This window comes from Pteronotus mesoamericanus, unplaced genomic scaffold, assembly GCF_021234165.1.
Source record: "Pteronotus mesoamericanus isolate MK-2021 breed Mesoamerican mustached bat unplaced genomic scaffold, CSHL_Meso_final contig_557, whole genome shotgun sequence".
Classification (NCBI taxonomy): Eukaryota; Metazoa; Chordata; class Mammalia; order Chiroptera; family Mormoopidae; genus Pteronotus; species Pteronotus mesoamericanus.
This window is the reverse complement of record NW_026555200.1, coordinates 2,090,731-2,106,884: the sequence shown is the minus strand read 5'-3', so window position 1 is coordinate 2,106,884 and position 16,154 is coordinate 2,090,731. Positions and strand designations below refer to the sequence as shown.

The 16,154-nt window shown below is 53.3% G+C and overlaps 1 protein-coding gene across 1 annotated transcript; it reads right to left on the bottom strand.

The window, feature by feature from the left end:
- Positions 1-293: 293 nt before the first annotated feature.
- Positions 294-15,544, bottom strand: CASP9 (caspase 9). The gene is made up of 9 exons (XM_054579633.1): positions 15,380-15,544; positions 12,148-12,544; positions 10,246-10,280; positions 9,135-9,311; positions 8,614-8,703; positions 7,276-7,423; positions 3,026-3,205; positions 2,318-2,427; positions 294-1,016 (listed from the first exon to the last, which is right to left on the bottom strand). The coding sequence occupies exons 1-9, from the start codon at positions 15,509-15,511 to the stop codon at positions 927-929; spliced, it is 1,359 nt and encodes a 452-aa protein (XP_054435608.1). The 5' UTR covers positions 15,512-15,544; the 3' UTR covers positions 294-926.
- Between the last annotated feature and the right edge of the window lie 610 nt (positions 15,545-16,154).

The following is a 16,154-nucleotide window of genomic DNA, read 5'->3' as shown; positions in this document are numbered from 1 at the left end:
CCAGGAAGGCACCTGGGGGCACAGGCTGGACTCAGAAGACCAGGATCCACGCAGGTCTCCCCACCGGTTAATGGTGTTCCCCGGACAAGCAACTTGACCTCTCAGAGTACGTGGTTCCCACCTCAGTCACCTCCTGGGATGGGACAGGAGTGGGGACCAAATGAAATGTTTCAAAAAAAGCAGAAGTCTCCTTTATAAGGAAGAACAAAGGCTTGCAGCAAAATGAGGGGGGGAACAGGCAAAAGAGAGTCACCTAAGATTTATTTTTTCAAGAATAGTATAATACAGGAAAAAGGAATTTTTAAGACATTACTTAAGATTCACAGATGGCAGCTGTTCAGGCTCCAGGAGTCCTAGACTTGCTGATGTGAGAGAGACGTTGGTTGATTCTTAGCTAAAAACTTCCCACAGTCCAGTGGTTATCAGGTGGGGGCCCCCAGGGGACATTTAGCAGTGTCTGAAGCCATTTGTGGTCATCACCATTCAGGGAGGGGGGCTAATGGCATCCCGTGCGTAGAGGCCAGGGATGCTGCTCAACATCCCACCTGCACGGGACACACCCACTGCCGGCAAAAGACTATGGGGCCCCCAATGTCAGTGATGCTGAGGCGGAGAAGCCCTGCTGCGGAGAAAACACAAGGATCACAGACGCGGTCACTAGCCAGGCAACCAGCCACCGGTGAAAGCCGCACATTGTCCACGGTATCCCTCCACTCCTCTTCCTCCGTCATCAGTCATTTGTCCCCAGTTTGGATGCTGCTGAGAGCTCTGCCGCCAGTGGAGAGGAGCCGACCCTCAAAGGGCTACAACCAGGGACAGCCACAACCCGTGGCAGCCGCAGCTGAAGGGGAGCCCAGGTCTCAGTCGACATGGGGCAGGGAGGTTTGGGGGTCAAAGGTAAAGCAGGGTCAAGGGCCATGGCTTCTTTAAGTTCTAAAGAAGAGTTTTTTCCGGAGGAAATTAAAACAGCCAGGGATCTGTTTGTAAATCCCTTTCTCTGAAACAGCATGAGCGACCTGTGAAAACACAACCACACGGAGGTCTGTGAGTTCTCTCCATGGAAGTAGGAATTCCTCTGGGCTCTGGAATCGAGGAGGAGCTGGGGGGATGTGCCCTGAATAAGCGCTTTTAAACGGCTCTAACTGCCGCCTCCTTGGCGCGGGGGGCGGGGGGGGGGGCAGGTCAGGGGTTTAAAAAGTAAGCACCTCAACCATAAGTTTAGAAAACTCAGAATTCAAAATTTCAAAATTCAAGAATTTACAAAGCTCAAATCAGACTGAAAGGTTTGCTCGAAGAAACGCTGGGAGAAGCGACAGGGCCCAGGAGCCGAGGGCACGGCCTAGCCCTGACCCCGAGCCCACGGGCCCCGGGCTGCCTCGGCTGTCCCCTGCCCAGGGCCATGGTACGTGGGTGCCCTGCACTTGGCTGCTCATCTCCATTCCGCTCAGCAAAGCACAGAGCCACAGCCTCCTCAGAAGAGAAGGAGTGGCCCCAGCCCCTTCTTGAGGCACAAAAATACCTGAGCGGAGCAGGAGGGGCCAACGGGTGCTCTGGGACCCTCGGGGGAAGCGGCAGCTCTGAGCAGGATTTCACTCACAAGGCTGGGGCCCTGTCAGGCCCTCCTTCCCTGTTCCCTCACTGGGGGCCTCCTGAGAAGGGGACACCCTAAAGAGGATTCACGGTTCTTGAGGGTCAAGCATAGCCCTGGCTGGTATGGCTCAGTTGGTTGGAGTGTCCTCCCGTAAACCGAAAGGCCGCAGGTTCAATTCCTAGTTAGGGCACATGCCTAGGTTGAGGGTTCGATCCCCTATCAGGGCATGGACAAGAAGCGACCAATTGATGTTTCTTTTTCACATCGATATTTCTCTCCATCTCTCCCTCCCTTCCCCTCTCTCTAAAATCAGTAAGCATGTCCTTGGGTGGGGATAAAAAAAAAAAGAGAGAGAGAGATGACTACGCAGTAGGGCAAAAGATACAGAGACACAGGGACAGCCCCACGACCTGCCTTCAGGAATGCAATGCTCTGTCCACCGAGCCAGCCAACCCTGGTGCTGCGGACTGGCTCTCAATGGGGGGTGGGGAAGGTGTCAGCCTGGGGACCTCAAAGAAGCCGAGGATGGCGGCCCTTGGAATAAGGGGCAAATGTCACTGCAGGCGGTAACATCTCGCGTTAGAGACGCAAAAGCACTGACTCGCGGCAAGCCAAGATGCAGACGTGGATGGGCTTTCTCCATCTTTCACCTTTGGTCTACCTGCTCCCCCCACCACCTGCCCCTCCCAGCAGCCGCCCCTCTCCTTCCCGGAAGGTGGGGCTCACCCTGAGCAGGAGGCTCTGCAGGTCTTCAGAGTGAGCCCACTGCTCAAAAACGCCATCCAGGGTCTCGACATACCAAGAGCCCCTATTGCGATCCCTCCAGGAGACAAAACCTGCGGGAGGAGAAAGGCTGGACTTCGCCGCAGAGCCGCCCCGCCCCACGCAGCAGACGGGCAGGGGCTGGGGCCTCCTGACTCCGCGCATGCGCACCTCCAGCGAGAGTGGCCCACGTCGCTGCGCTCTGCCCCACTGTGACCTCACTTTCTCCTCACACCACCTCCGGCGTCGGTTACCATTCCAGTTTTCCAACAAGGAAACCAAGTCTCAGAGAAGCCAAGTGACTCCCGGGAGGGACACTAATACCTGTCCCACCTGCTATGTGCCAGGCACCGTGCTCAGTGATGTGCCAGCCACCTTTGTTAAGCCCCATGACAACCCCTGAGGTATGGTTATTATTCCCATTTGAAAGATGAGAAAACTGAGGCAAGGCCAGGGAGAGGAGGAAGCACGCAAGCTCAAAGGTGCGTTACTCCTTAAATGTAGTATCCTAGGCGCCTCACCGGCCTTGACCCCAGCTCAGAGAGGTGAAGGAACTTGCTCAGGGTCACAGAGGCGGCCGGAGGCAGAATGAAGACTTGCGCCCCAGTGTTCTCTCTCGCAACACAATTGCTTCTAAAACAGGTGGGGGGACCCCCTGGCTGATGCGCTCACCTGGGAAGGTGGAGTAAGACACAAAGATGTCACTTGGCGTGGGCAAACTCGACACGGCATCCGGCTGGTCATAGTTGCCTGGGTTGTCCAGGAACGGGGCAGCGTCTGGCTCCGGGTTACTGCCGGTATCCCTGTCCTCAGGGGAAGCAGAGACCACCTCAAACCCACGGTCCTTCTGATCTGTAAGAAAAACAGATACCACTGGTCACTGAAGCCCACCTCAGATCTCCCACCCCATGTAGCCTGCCCCCACCCCAAGGCCGCCTGGTTCCCCTGAGAGAAGGGCGAACAGGAGCAGGAAACTGAAATAGATGCTTTGCTTTTTTCTACAACAAAAGCTTTACACATTCATTAAGTAAAATTGAGGGGCAAAGGGTGGGAAGATGCATAAACTTAAAACACAGCTATAAAAAGCTACAAGGTGTACACCCAAAAGAATTGAAAACAGGTGTGCAAACAAAAGCTTGTATACAAAAGTTCACAGCAGTATTATTCACGTAGGCAAAAGGTGGAAACCACCCACGTGTCCATCAACAGATGGGCAGATATCCAAGGGGGTGCTCCCATCTCAACTTAAAAAACGCCCAAACTTTGCAAACATGTATTAAGACTTGGATTTTTTTTAAAGATTTTATTTATTTATGTTTAGAGAGAGGAACGGAGGGAGAAAGAGAGGGAGAGATTTTTTAAAAACACCATATATAGCCCTGGCTGGTGTGGCTAAGGGGACTGAGCACCGGCCTGCAAACTGAAAGGTCGCCAGTTTGAGTCCCTGTCAGGGCACATGCCTGGGTTGCAGAACAGGTCCCCAGTTGGGAGTGAGCAAAAAGCAACCAATCGATGTTTCTCTCCCTCTCTTTCTCCCTCCCTTCTCCTCTCTCTGAAAATAAATAAAATCTTTTTAAAAAAATTAAACAGCATATGAAACTCATCTTTCTTTTTTTTTTTTTTGGTAGGAATAGCACTGAAGAAACTGTCTATGATATCACACTGCGCCCGTTAAGACAACCGAGGGGAGAAAGATCACCATTCCTGGCTTCTGTCTTAAGAGCAGCAGGTGGATCTTTGGCATGGCTCTACCTTAGGCCCCTCTACAGGCAGGCAGGACCTCAGAGGATGCGTGTGTACATTCCAAACTTACTCTCCCTCGCATTCCCTCTATTTTGTTCTATGATACCCTTCGTACTTCTGAAGCTATTTCCAATCCTTTCATGTCATCACAGAAGGCATCGACTCACAGATAACAGGCGCCGTGGAGATGTTCTCAGCTTCTGACCCCGTCATTTCCTAGGGAAATAATTTATGTGGAGCCAGAAGCCCTCTATTTAAATATCCTTGTGGTCAAGAGAGCCATAAATTGGGTATCACCCGAACAGCCAATGTTCGGAACAGTTTAGTAAGTGAGAGCGTGGCCCTGAAACAGAAGGTTAGAAAACCGCCTGACCTAGCGATGATGAAGGCCTTGGAGACACGGGGACGTGCTTAAGGGATTACGTCAGATGAGAAAAGCAGACTGAGCCCCTGGGCCGAGTGAGGACAGGCTCGCAGGATTCTGGATGATTTTAAGTTGTCATATTTTCTATCTTTTCAGTTTTAAAATCCAAACTCCTCCAAAGCGGCGGACAGCTGGACAACAGAGGGGTCAAGGCGGGGCTCAGGCCGCACACAGCTCAGCCAGTCATCAGAGTGGCGACACTGCAGGAGGTCTCCTGGGATGAGTTCCTGGGCAGCTGACCCCCCTGCAGGGCACCCCAGGCTACGCCAGGAAGAAGAGCTTCAGGAAAAGCTAAGGAGACTTCAGGAAAAACAGGCAGAGGTAGAGTGGTGCGGAGGGCTCCTTGGGGTGGGGGGAGACTCGGGACTGGGGACTGGGTCCCAGCCTCTGATGTGAGATGGGAAAAGAGTCCTGGTCGGAAAAAAATGGCACCTGCCAGGCAGGCCCCTGGGCCGGAGAGCAGGCAGTCCACGTGGCTGGATCTACGGTGGGAAACAGCCAGGAGGGAGGGAGGTCATAGTTCACCCAGGGAAGCCGGGGTCCCATCCACAGGAGACAAAGGGGAGACAGAGATGGCTGTGGCAACCCCATAATAACACCAACATCCACTGACCTCTGCCCCTGTACAGCTGAAGCTTAGAAACTTGGTCGTCTGTTTGCGTCCCACACCCCCGTGCAGGGGCCGGGCTTCTGCCAAGGCGGCCTGAGATGTGTGAGCACTGGGCCATTGCTTACTGAGGTCACTGCTTCTGGTTATTGTCTTGGCTGAGATTCTGGAATCTGCCCTAGGCGTCTGGGAATGGCTTCAGTGGAACAATGGAGGGGACCTGAGACGTGAGCATGGGACGGCCCCTGGGTCCCCCTGGGCGGCCTGTGCAGCTGGGGGATAGGGCATTTCAGTGGCATGACTTAGGAATGGCCTCAGGGGACGGGCTGGGCAGAGGGGCTGCCCGTGAAAAACGGAGCGGACACAATAGGACCTGAGAGGGGACGAGGGGGAAAAAAAGAGTGGGTCAGAGAGAGGACACTAGACTGTGTTCATTCAGGTGTCGTCCTCATTCTACAAATCCGATGGGAAGGCCTAGCTCCAAGGTTATGCACTTCATGCACAGCCTTGTTCTTAAAGAGCCTTGATAATTCAAACCACCTCCCCCGGCCCGCCCCAGCATTAGGCAGGACTAACTTCCCCACAAGCGTGAACACACAGCAGGAAGGGATGCTGTCCCCCTGCACACACGACTCACGGCCACCGCAGCATATGGAGCTTCCCGCTGCTTCCCAGCCTGAGTTCTGCAATTCTGAACACAGGGCACCCAAAGTCAACAGCTCGGCCCAATGGAGGCTGCGCAGCTTTGGCCAAGTGCATCACCACGCTGTCTGTCACCTTGCCTCATGCTGCTTACTGACATTCGACACCCAAGGGACCTACCTGGGCATAGGTTTTTCCACCCTGGCACCCGCACTGCCTCTCACTGAAGGATGTTAGAGGATTTTTAAATTGTAACAACAGTGAACTTTAAAATAGCAATGTAAGAGTCACCAAAATCCAGGACAGACTTTCTGACACAAGTAAACAGGACACCCCGCCAGACACTGAGAGATCACGGAGCGTTCTGTATTTCTGTTCTCAGCTGACAGGCCGCCCCCGTGTGGCAGCAGCGTTAACCACAAGGTCACACAGCCTGCTGTGTGCTACGCAGGGACCAGGACTCCGAAGGCAGCTGCCGTCCAGCATTGGAACCCTGCTCTTCCCAGGGGGTTGAGTTTTTTCATGGTGGGAATTTACATTATTTCAAATTTTACTCAAAGATATTTTTATATGGTTCTATTTCCAATTCAAATTCAAATAACTAGAATCCACATAAGATGCAACGCAACTGTGAGCTTTGTGCCAGGCCAGGACGCGGCTGCAGGGCAGATCGGCCCGGCCCTGCCCCGGGAGGGCTGACCAGGGAAGGAGGCTGTCTCAGCACCCTGGGAAGGTGCTATGACAGGAAAGGACAGGAGCTGCAGGAGGACGAGGGCCAGCTAACCCTGACTGCTCACAGAAGCGGGTGTTTAGGGAAGACTTCCTGGAGGTGGTGACAGTAAATGGTAGTCAGAAGGATGGGTGATGAAGAGTGGCCAGGGGACAAGGCAGAGGACGGCACATGGAAAGGCTGAAGGGCAAGCCAGAGCCCGTGACACCCTGGGAAGGTTGAGCAGTGCTGGGGCGGGCACAGCGTGCCAGGCTTAGGGAAGCAAAGTGGCCGGGCCAGGTCACCGAGGGCCTTGTACGTCCCCCTGAGGAGTCCAAAGACATGGCACACTTCCCCCGTGCTATTGAGAGGGGACGTTGGGGTGGGCCCAGGGCTACAAGACCGGCTACCTGTAACTTTCCCAGAAAGCTGGCCTCCCTTTCCCTGGGGTAGTGGAAAGGAGGCCTAGTGGATGGAGGCCAGGAAAAGAAAGTTTTTCTTTTCTCCTCCACTTGGTTTATTGTTGTCAAGTCTCTGGAGTTGAAATTGCCAAAGTTGTGTGGGCCTCTGATCCCACTGCACTATGAGACCAAGGCTCTCACCTCTAAAGGCTGGACAAAGCTGAGGCCTACTCCAGCCAGGTGCAGGTGCTGCCATTCAGACAGCAGCGACCATGTTTGGGACCCTCTGATGCCTGGAGAGACCCCATGGACATCGTGAGGGGCCGATGTGAAGGGAGCAGGGGGCAGCGGCTCCTTCCCCACTCGGTTCTTCTGCGGGGGCGAGGACCAGCTTACCTCCGCCACAGGCCTGGATGAAAAAGAGCTTGGGCTTCCCTCTCAAGCTGGGGCAGCCGTTGCCATTGAAGATGTTCACGATTTTCTCGATGGACACAGGACAGCCATCTGTGCCATAAACGGCCCCCGGGAACTGGAGGTGGCTGGCCTGGAAGACCAAGAATGCTGGTTACAAAACCAAGGAGCTGGGGAGGAGTCCAACACACCATTCAGAGGCTCTGGGAGTGGTGGGGGAGGGCAAGAAGTTAGGAGGTCCCAGCCAGGGGCACAAGGCTGACCTAGACAGAGCAGGCTGGCTCTGGATGGGCCCTGGTCAGCGTCCATTCCAAGGGTCTAAACTCACAAGGGGCCGAGAAAGCCTCACTGGAAAGTGCCAGCTAGCTTCTTCTCAATCAGTGGCCCCCACAGGCCAGCAGCATTAGCATCACCAGGGACTTGTAAGACATCTAGATCCCGGGGGCCCCCCAAGACCTCCTCGATCAGAAACCTGATAGAGGAGACCCGCAGCAGGGTCCTTCAGGTGCCTCTGACGCAGCTGAACGCTGGGAAGCACCGCTCTAGAGCAATTCTTCTCAGGCTTTATGTGTAGGTGCGGGGGGTGGGGGTGCGGGAGTCTTCATGTCACCAGCTGCCAGGTGATGCCCACACTGCTGTTCCGGGGGCCACAGTGGAAGGGAACAACCTAGGGGGCAGCCCCTGCCCACCTACCGGCCACAGAGCACGCTCTGGGAGGATGCAGGCCTGGTAAAGCCAGACTTTTGTGGTTTTTCAAGAAAAGCTAGAAATCCTAATTTTGGTGTGAAAGCTATCAGATTAAAAAACACTATATAACCCAGAGAGGGGCTACAGGCCTCCAGCTTATAACCTCTGACCTTTCCAACCCTCAACTTAAAAGATAAAAAAAACTGGGGCCCAGGAGGGGGAAGAGCCTTGAGCACAATGACTCAGCACATTAGTGGCCGAGCCCAGAGTGGGTCCCAGTGTCCTGACTCCCAGCCAGCAACAAAGGGCCCAGACCATGCCTAGCTGGCCCGAGGGAGGAGCTGGGAGCTCTTGTGTGCTGTGCCATCTGTGACCAAAATCCAGGGATAGGCGCTGTGAGCAAGGCTTGTCTCCTCCCTGCCTCTCCCAGGTGCCTTTTCACCCAAGTGGAAAATGCAACTCCTCAGAGGGCCAGATGGCTCCCAAGAAAACAGTGGGAGGCGGACAGGGCCCCATGGCTCTTCCCACAAAGCTAAGGGTGTCCGGGGCACAGGAAGGGACAGGGCTCCCCCCCGCCCCCCGGCCTGTCTGTACAGCCTTTCCCAGGTGCCTGCCCGGGAAGCTGAGCGCCCCCACCTGACAGCCATGAGAGAGGATGACCACCACGCAGCAGTCCAGGGCACCGTGGTCCCGCCGCGACAGCGCCACCAGAGCCTGGATCATTTGCTACGAAAAGAAGGTAGCAGTGAGCCAGAGCCCTGACGGATCAGGTCCCCACCCTGGACCCACCTGCATATGGGGCGGAGCACCTTCCCTGCTCCCAGCGCCAGTACTGAAGTAATGACGGTCCTAACTAACAGTCACAACAGCCACCATTCTTGGGCAAGGGTGCTGTGCTTGGGCTCTGTTCATTTAACCCTCACAATGACCCAGGAGGTGAGTCCTGTCCTGGCTGTTCAGACAACGAGACGGAGGCTCAGGGGTCACCCAGCAGGTACCGGGAGAGCCAGTCCCCCACCTACGTCTCCCTGAGTCTGAAGTTTAACGCGGCAACCACGGAGCGGTACTGTCTCTCATGGTCCCACTGACTGAAGGGCTAGTGCTGGGGAGTCGCTTGCTTCAGGGTCCCTGTCTGTCTGCACGGACGGTGACCGTACCTTGGCAGTCAGGTCGCACTTCGCCTCCACCGTGAAGTGCAGCAGGTGGAAGCGCCTCTGCAACTTCTCACAGTCGACATTGGAGCCGGAGCGGGTGCTGAGCTCCGACGTCGGGGAGAAGTTCACGTTGTTGATAATGAGGCAGTGGCCACAGGGGTCTGCATTCAGGACGTACGCCTGCCCAAGCACAGCGAGCAACGTAAGCCAGCGTCTCACTGCATTCCTCAGGGGGGCAGGCGGCCCCCTGGTTTTCACTCGTGTGCTTGACAGTCTGGAGCGATGACACAAAAGATGGGGTGTGCCCTCCCTCTGAAGGAATAGCAGAGTCTACACCCAGCACTGCAGGGCACAAGCCAGCAGGCTGCAACCAGACCGGGGTGAGCGCGAGCCGTGCGGTGTACAGATAGCTAAGCTCAGGAGAGCCGACTAGCTCCCATCACAGCATTCAGGGATAGGAGCTGCTAGCTTAGAAACACGACACCCACAGACGTTCGCCCCAAAAGGACCTTACAGCCCGCCCAGTCCAGGGGAGCACCCGAGAACTGTGTGGGCGACTCTGGGCAGGCCTGTGCCCTGGCCCAACCTTGGAGCACCAATACCACTCCCCGCCGCCGCGGGCTCGATGTGTGCCTTATAATCCTCTCTCACAGCAGCCTGTTCTTTTTGTTTATGGTGCGTCACACTATTTATATTGAAGATTTCTATATTTCTTTCTAGAACTAGCCTCTGCTAGGCTGATGGCCCCATGAGGGCGAGAAACAGAAGTGGTCTGACCCCAGGCACCCCAGCAGAGGCCGGGGCTGGCACACAGGAGTCACACAGTAAGTGCTGTGAATGAGAGTCAGTGACTCGGACTGGGGGTCAGGGCAAGGCCACAGCCGACTCTGGATAATGCGACTTCACAGATGAGGGAAGAGCAGGGCTGGACACTCTGCTCCGGAAGGAGCTATGCCCGAGTCAGGGAGCTGGAGGGGGCCTGGGACCAGGAGCCTCTCCCCAGCTGGGCTGGGCTCCCCAGGCTCCTGACACAGCCGCAGGAAAGGACCTGGGGCACAAGGAGTAGAAGGAACCAAAGCCAACGCCACTGGCCCCAAATCCCAGGAAGGCTCACCAGATCAGCGCTTCCCCTGAATCTCTCCTGAGCACCTGCGGGGGGAGAGACAAAGAGGGAATGTCAGGGTCCAACAGAGGAGGGGCAAGGGACTCTGAGGACAGCCCCACAGACATGTAGGAGTGGAAACTTGGGGGCCCTCAGACACTGCTGGTGGGCGGGAGTCAAGAGGCACAGCCACCTTGGAGAACTATTTAGAAGTTTCCAATAATTAAATGCCTACCTTCCCTCCAACCACCAATTCCTTTCCAAGGTGTACATATACCCAAGAGAAATGAATGCAATGGACACAAAAAGCCTTGGCCACCAATGTTCACCAAAGACCTACTCATAATGGCCAATCTAGAAACAATGCAATTGTCCGTCGATAGGTCAACAGATAAACCAGACAAAGGAGCACCACACAGCCTACACAGGAAGGAGCCACTGATACATGCCACACCGTGGGTAATCTCAAAAACATCACACCGAGGTAAAACAGCCATAAAAGTATATGTGGGGAGATTCCGTTTATATAAAATTCTAGAACAAAAGAGAATAAGGGAAGCTCCCAGAGAGTAGATACCACCACTCTGTGGAATCCCAGGGACCCAGCACACAGTAGGTCCTCAGGAAATTTTTGCAAAATGAATAAATGAGTAAAATGGTCGTTTATTCCTTCAATGTCAGAAGAGTTTTCATTTCCATTAGCTAAAAGGCAACAAGCTACCAGCCTATAGGGTCATGGGATACTTTTTCTTTTTAAGCAAAGAAAAAATAGGGGCTACCTCTAGCACATGTTGGGACCTACATTCATGATCCAACAATGGTGATATTCATTGCTCACAGCAAAACCTGGACCCCTTGTTGGGAACTACTCTCTCGCCAGTTTAAAAGTCACACCAGGAAAGCATTCACATCCTATGTTTTTTTTTAAAAAAGGTTTTCCCTAGCCTGAAGGCTTCTATTAGTCCACAGACTTAATTCTGAAATTATTGCTCACTTCCAAAATTCCACTGCACCCCCAAAATATAACGACTCTCGACTACTGAAGAATTTATTCAAATGCTCAAATATGATCCCCAAAGTGAGAGAGTAGCATTATCCAAATGGCAGAATAAGAATTTTCTACTGCCTTTCCCCACAAAGAACACCAAGGTTGACAATCACCCATGGACAAGCGTGCCTTTGTGGAAGTTCAGAGTCCACTGAAAAGTTCCAGCACACTGCTAATGCAAAAAAAAAAAAAAAGTCCAAGATTAGATTCCTTAAAGAAGCCAGTCAGTAAAGACTGGAGGAAGCGATATTTCTTCAAACACAAAGACAGCAACGCAAAACTTCAAGGAACATGAAAAATCAAGAAACCATGACACCACTGAAGGACCAAATAATTTTCCAGTAACCAACCCCTGAGAAATGAAAATCTGAGATTTGCCCAATAAAGAATTCAAAATCATTGTTTAAAGGAAGCTCAAGTTAGCTCCAAGGAAACACAGAAAGACAAGTCAATGAAATCAGGAAAACAGCACACAAACAGAGAAATTTAACAGAGAGCTAGAAATAGTAAAAGAAAAAACAAACAGAAAATCTGGCACTGAAGAACACAATGAATAAAATGAAAAAAAAAATTGCAAGAGAGAACATCAATATCAGACTTGATCAAACAGAAGAAAGAATCTGTGAGACTGAAGAAAGAATCTGTGAGGCCGAAGACAAGTCATTTGAAATTATCCATTCAGAAAAGAATACATGCTTTTCAGAGGAGGGGCTGCCAAGATTAAGTCTTCTGAAGACTTACCAGAATATTCCACCCATACCCTCTGAGTTCTCAGAAGAACAGCACCAAAATTAAATTCTGAATTTCAGCCTGCCTGGCTGTACCAATGGTCACACCCACCTCCCAGCCACTCGCTCAGTACTCACGGACGTCACCGAATCCCCCAGAAGGAACATCCACTGGCCTGGGCATGTCTGGTCTGAGAACCTCTGGTCTGAGCTTGGCAGGACAGAGCTCTTCTGGCCCCAGCACGACTGGTGTGAGTTTGCTTGGGGTCAGCTTTGGTGGATCCTGCTTCACCACTCTCAGCTCCTCTGCTTTGAGGCCCACTGGTCCAACCACCACAGGCATGAGGTCCCGGGGTTTGATGGCCTCCGGACCCCGCTTTGCTGCTTGGCTACTTGTTCTCAGCAATGAAGCCAGGCTATTCTGGCCTGTGTCCTCTAAGCAGGAGATGAACAAAGGAAGGGCCTGACTTCCTCGGGTCTCCAGATCTATGATCAGCTGCCTGGCCTGATCGCGCCGAGACCCGGAGCCTGCCCTCTGTTTGGAAAGAAAGACATGGCACTATTACTCCCACACTTTCCTGTGACTCTCACTTTGTCCCCCTATTTCCCTGATAGCATAAATCTAAACAATGAGGCATGTGAGTAAAAACTGGTCCTGCCTTTGCGTATCTATTCATTCAGTACTTTGGAGGCATCTACTCTGTGCCCAGTGCTGTGCTAAGTGCTAAAAATACAGCAGCAAACAATCTCAATCCTCAAGGAGTAAACGGCACATGGGGAATGCAAACAGACAAGTCAGCAAGGACACAGCAAGGAGAAATGTATTGCAGGTAAAGGACATGGGACTGGGAGGGTACGGGGTGCACAACTCAGTCCTGTACAGTAAAAGAGACTTCCAGCAAGGGGTCATATCTGAGGCACGAGGGAACATTAAGAAGGGAACAGCAAGGCGTGAAGAGGAAAGCAGAGGCTGAAGTGATGTGGCCACATGCCAAGGAATGCTGGCAGCCTCTAGAAGCTGCAGCAGGCAAGGAATGGGTTCCCCGCTGAGCCTCCAGACGGAAGCAGCCCCGCTGACACCATGGTATTCATCTCTTAGGACTCGCTTTCAGCTCTTGACCTCTAGAATGTAAGAGAATAAAGATGTGTTGTCTTAAAAAAAAAAGTGAATTCAGAGAAATGGGAAATGTAAGTTGGGGTGGGGAATAGCAGTGAGGAACGAGGCATCTGTGTGGTCATGCCAAGAAAGCTGTGAGAAGCCAATGAGGAGTTTTAAGAAGAGGATGACAGAGTCAAATCTGCCATTTAGAAAAACCACTCTGGGGGGCAGGGTGGACCAGGCAGGGAGTGAGCCACAGCCCGGTCAGTTGGCGGCAAAGATGGGGCCGCTGGAAGAGAGAGAAGCCAGAGGACAGACTAGAGAAATAAGGAGGGAGCCTCAACAGGGCCTGGCGACTGATTGGGTGGACTGTGAAGATGGAAAAATGGTCAAGAGCAGCAGATGTGGGGACGGGGAGGCCAGGTACTGAGATAGGAGGCAGGGTGGGAGCAAGAAGAAGATACTGGTTACCTGCTGGTTGTCCTTCAAGACCCAGCACTATGAAAGTTCCTCAGGGAGGGGTTAAGATACCACCCTGTCCCCAAATGTTCTGCAGCAGCATTGTCCAAGGGAACTTTCCACGAAGATGGAACTGTCCTTTCTCTGAGCTGTCCAATACGGCAGCTGTCAGCCACATGCAGCTACTGTGCACTTAGGTCCTACGACTGGGGAGCTGAATTTTTTATTTTGTTTAATTTTAATTACTTCATATTTACAGTTAAATAGTGACACGTGGCTAATGGCTCCTATATTGAACAGCAGGGACCTACAGTATCACTGAAAAGATAATTCTTAGTAGCAAAACTGCTCTCTGCTTACTTCTGCAAGTAAACTGTGGTATTTCGATTTCTCTCAAGAGTTACTGTACACTCACAATAAGATAGACACTTGTTAAATGCATCTTTCACATAGTCTCCCTCAACAACTTTAAGTTACAATTATCCCCGAAGAGGGAAAGACAGTCATCAAAAAGTGCTGGAACTTGTAAATATATAACAAAGCCAGGACGAGGGCCCACCTCCCCGTGGCCCCAAAGCCTGTGTGTTTCTCAGGCTAGGTGTGGTGAAATGGCACCCACCATACACACTGCATTCTTTAAAAATTCTGCATTTGTGCTCATATTTAAAGTCAGGTCATTTGATATCAAAATCAAGATCCCCAGCTTCTTTTTAACAGCATGGAAGATCTGGCAATACTGGACCAGCATCGGGCTGTGACCACACCCAGCCTGAGCTGGAGGGCAGGACCGAGGCCACCCACTGCAGTGCCCACCCACTGGGCTCCGCAGGCATTCCTGTTGGTGACCCCTGTGAATGTACCTAAAGGCAAGGATATGGCTTCCCACTCCTCAGTACAGGCCACATAGCTGGTGTTCCTAAGACTTCTTTTAATATTATCATTCATTGCTAATTTTCCAAATGGCACTTGTTCTATTAAAGACTTCCCACTGGGTCAGGCCAGGCTCCTGGATGAGGCAGGAACTGCACACTCAGCCTGAAAGTAGCCCACAGGGTCCTGGCCCGGGGGCCTTCAGGAAGCCACGCACACCCGCTGCACCTCACGGTCCCAAATCCCTCCTGTACCCATCATGCAGGCCTGTGGCGAGGGTCAAATAAGACCAAGACATCAAAGTGCTTTTAAAGAGGATTGTCAATGTTTCATTCTACTCTTCCCTCCGTTACCTGCATAAGGCGGTTCATCTCCAAAAACCCCTTACAAAACATAAACTTAACACGTGAAGGGCTGGCCAAAGAGGAGCCCTTCCTCTGTGCCTGGCACTCCACTGTTTCATATCCTGTATCTCGGTTAGCCCTCAGGGCAATGCTACCGCTGTCCCCATTTCACAGCCCAGGAAACTGGCTCAAAGAGGGTGTGGATCGCCCAAGGACAGGGTGCCAGGCAGTCTGTCACCCAAGTGGGTGCCGTGGACCTTCATGCTAGAGAAGGAGAAAACAAACATGCCTGCTTCCTGGCAAAAGCACAGCGCTGCAGCTGCTAACAGTGCACGCTGATGGTGCAGGGCACGGAATCGCTTTAGCAAGTCGGTGTCTAGGATTGCTTGGTTCGGCTGGGCAATTTAGAGGGCTCGGCACCTTGAGGAAAAACGGGGTTCCTACACAATGGTTTCCTAAAGGCCGGGGGAGCTCGGCCATTAAGTTACTTTATGGCTCCAGCATCCCTCTCTGCGCGGCCTCGCCATCCCCAACTGTGAGAGAAGTCTGCGCACGGAAAGGGAAGCGGGGCGCAGGCTGGGAGGAGGCGGGGGTGCACCTGGATATCCTCGATCATGTCCGGCGTGAAGAGCTCGCGGTTCAACAGAGCGTCCCAGAGATCGGCCACCTGCAGCTCGCCGACGAGCTGCACCCGGCACCGCCGCAAGAGCTTTCGGTCAGCCTCATCCATGGCAGGTAGGCGGCGGGGACCCGGGCCGTCCCCGTCCACTTCCGGGCCTCGGCTACCACGCCCTATCAGCTCCCCAGGACCCGCCCAAGGGCGGGCCACAGCGTTGCACCACGCCCCGGTATCTCCCTCGCCCCCTAGGCCAGGCCACCTCCAGTTCAGAAGACTCAGCCTCTGCGCTAAGCACCGCCCCCAGGGCACAGAGCGCGTCAACACCCCGCCCGCAGTTCTGCCGCGCCCCAGACACGTCCCGCGTTAACTGCTGCTTGCCCCCTCCCAAAATTCAGGACAGTTCGCTTTTACGGAGCGGGCGCGGGGGGCGGCGGGGGGGCCGGGGGCCGGGGTCTCACTGCTAGTAAGAGACAACCGAGCTTGGAGCCACAGTCTGCCCCACCCCATTCAAGCCCCTTCCCCGTAAGGCTCCCATTGAGCCCCCTCCCCTGCTCCCATTAAAACCGTAAATCTGCCACCCGCCCTTCATGCAGTGTTCCAAACTTGGTCTCCTCCAACCAAGCCCACCTTACATGGTGTTTCATTACTCTCTTCCCTCTATCCCACCCTAGAACCTCCCACCACAAAGGAAAAAAACGGCCGAAATCTAGCCTTCTGAACCCCCCGTTCGTATGACTTATTTCCACATTTGAAA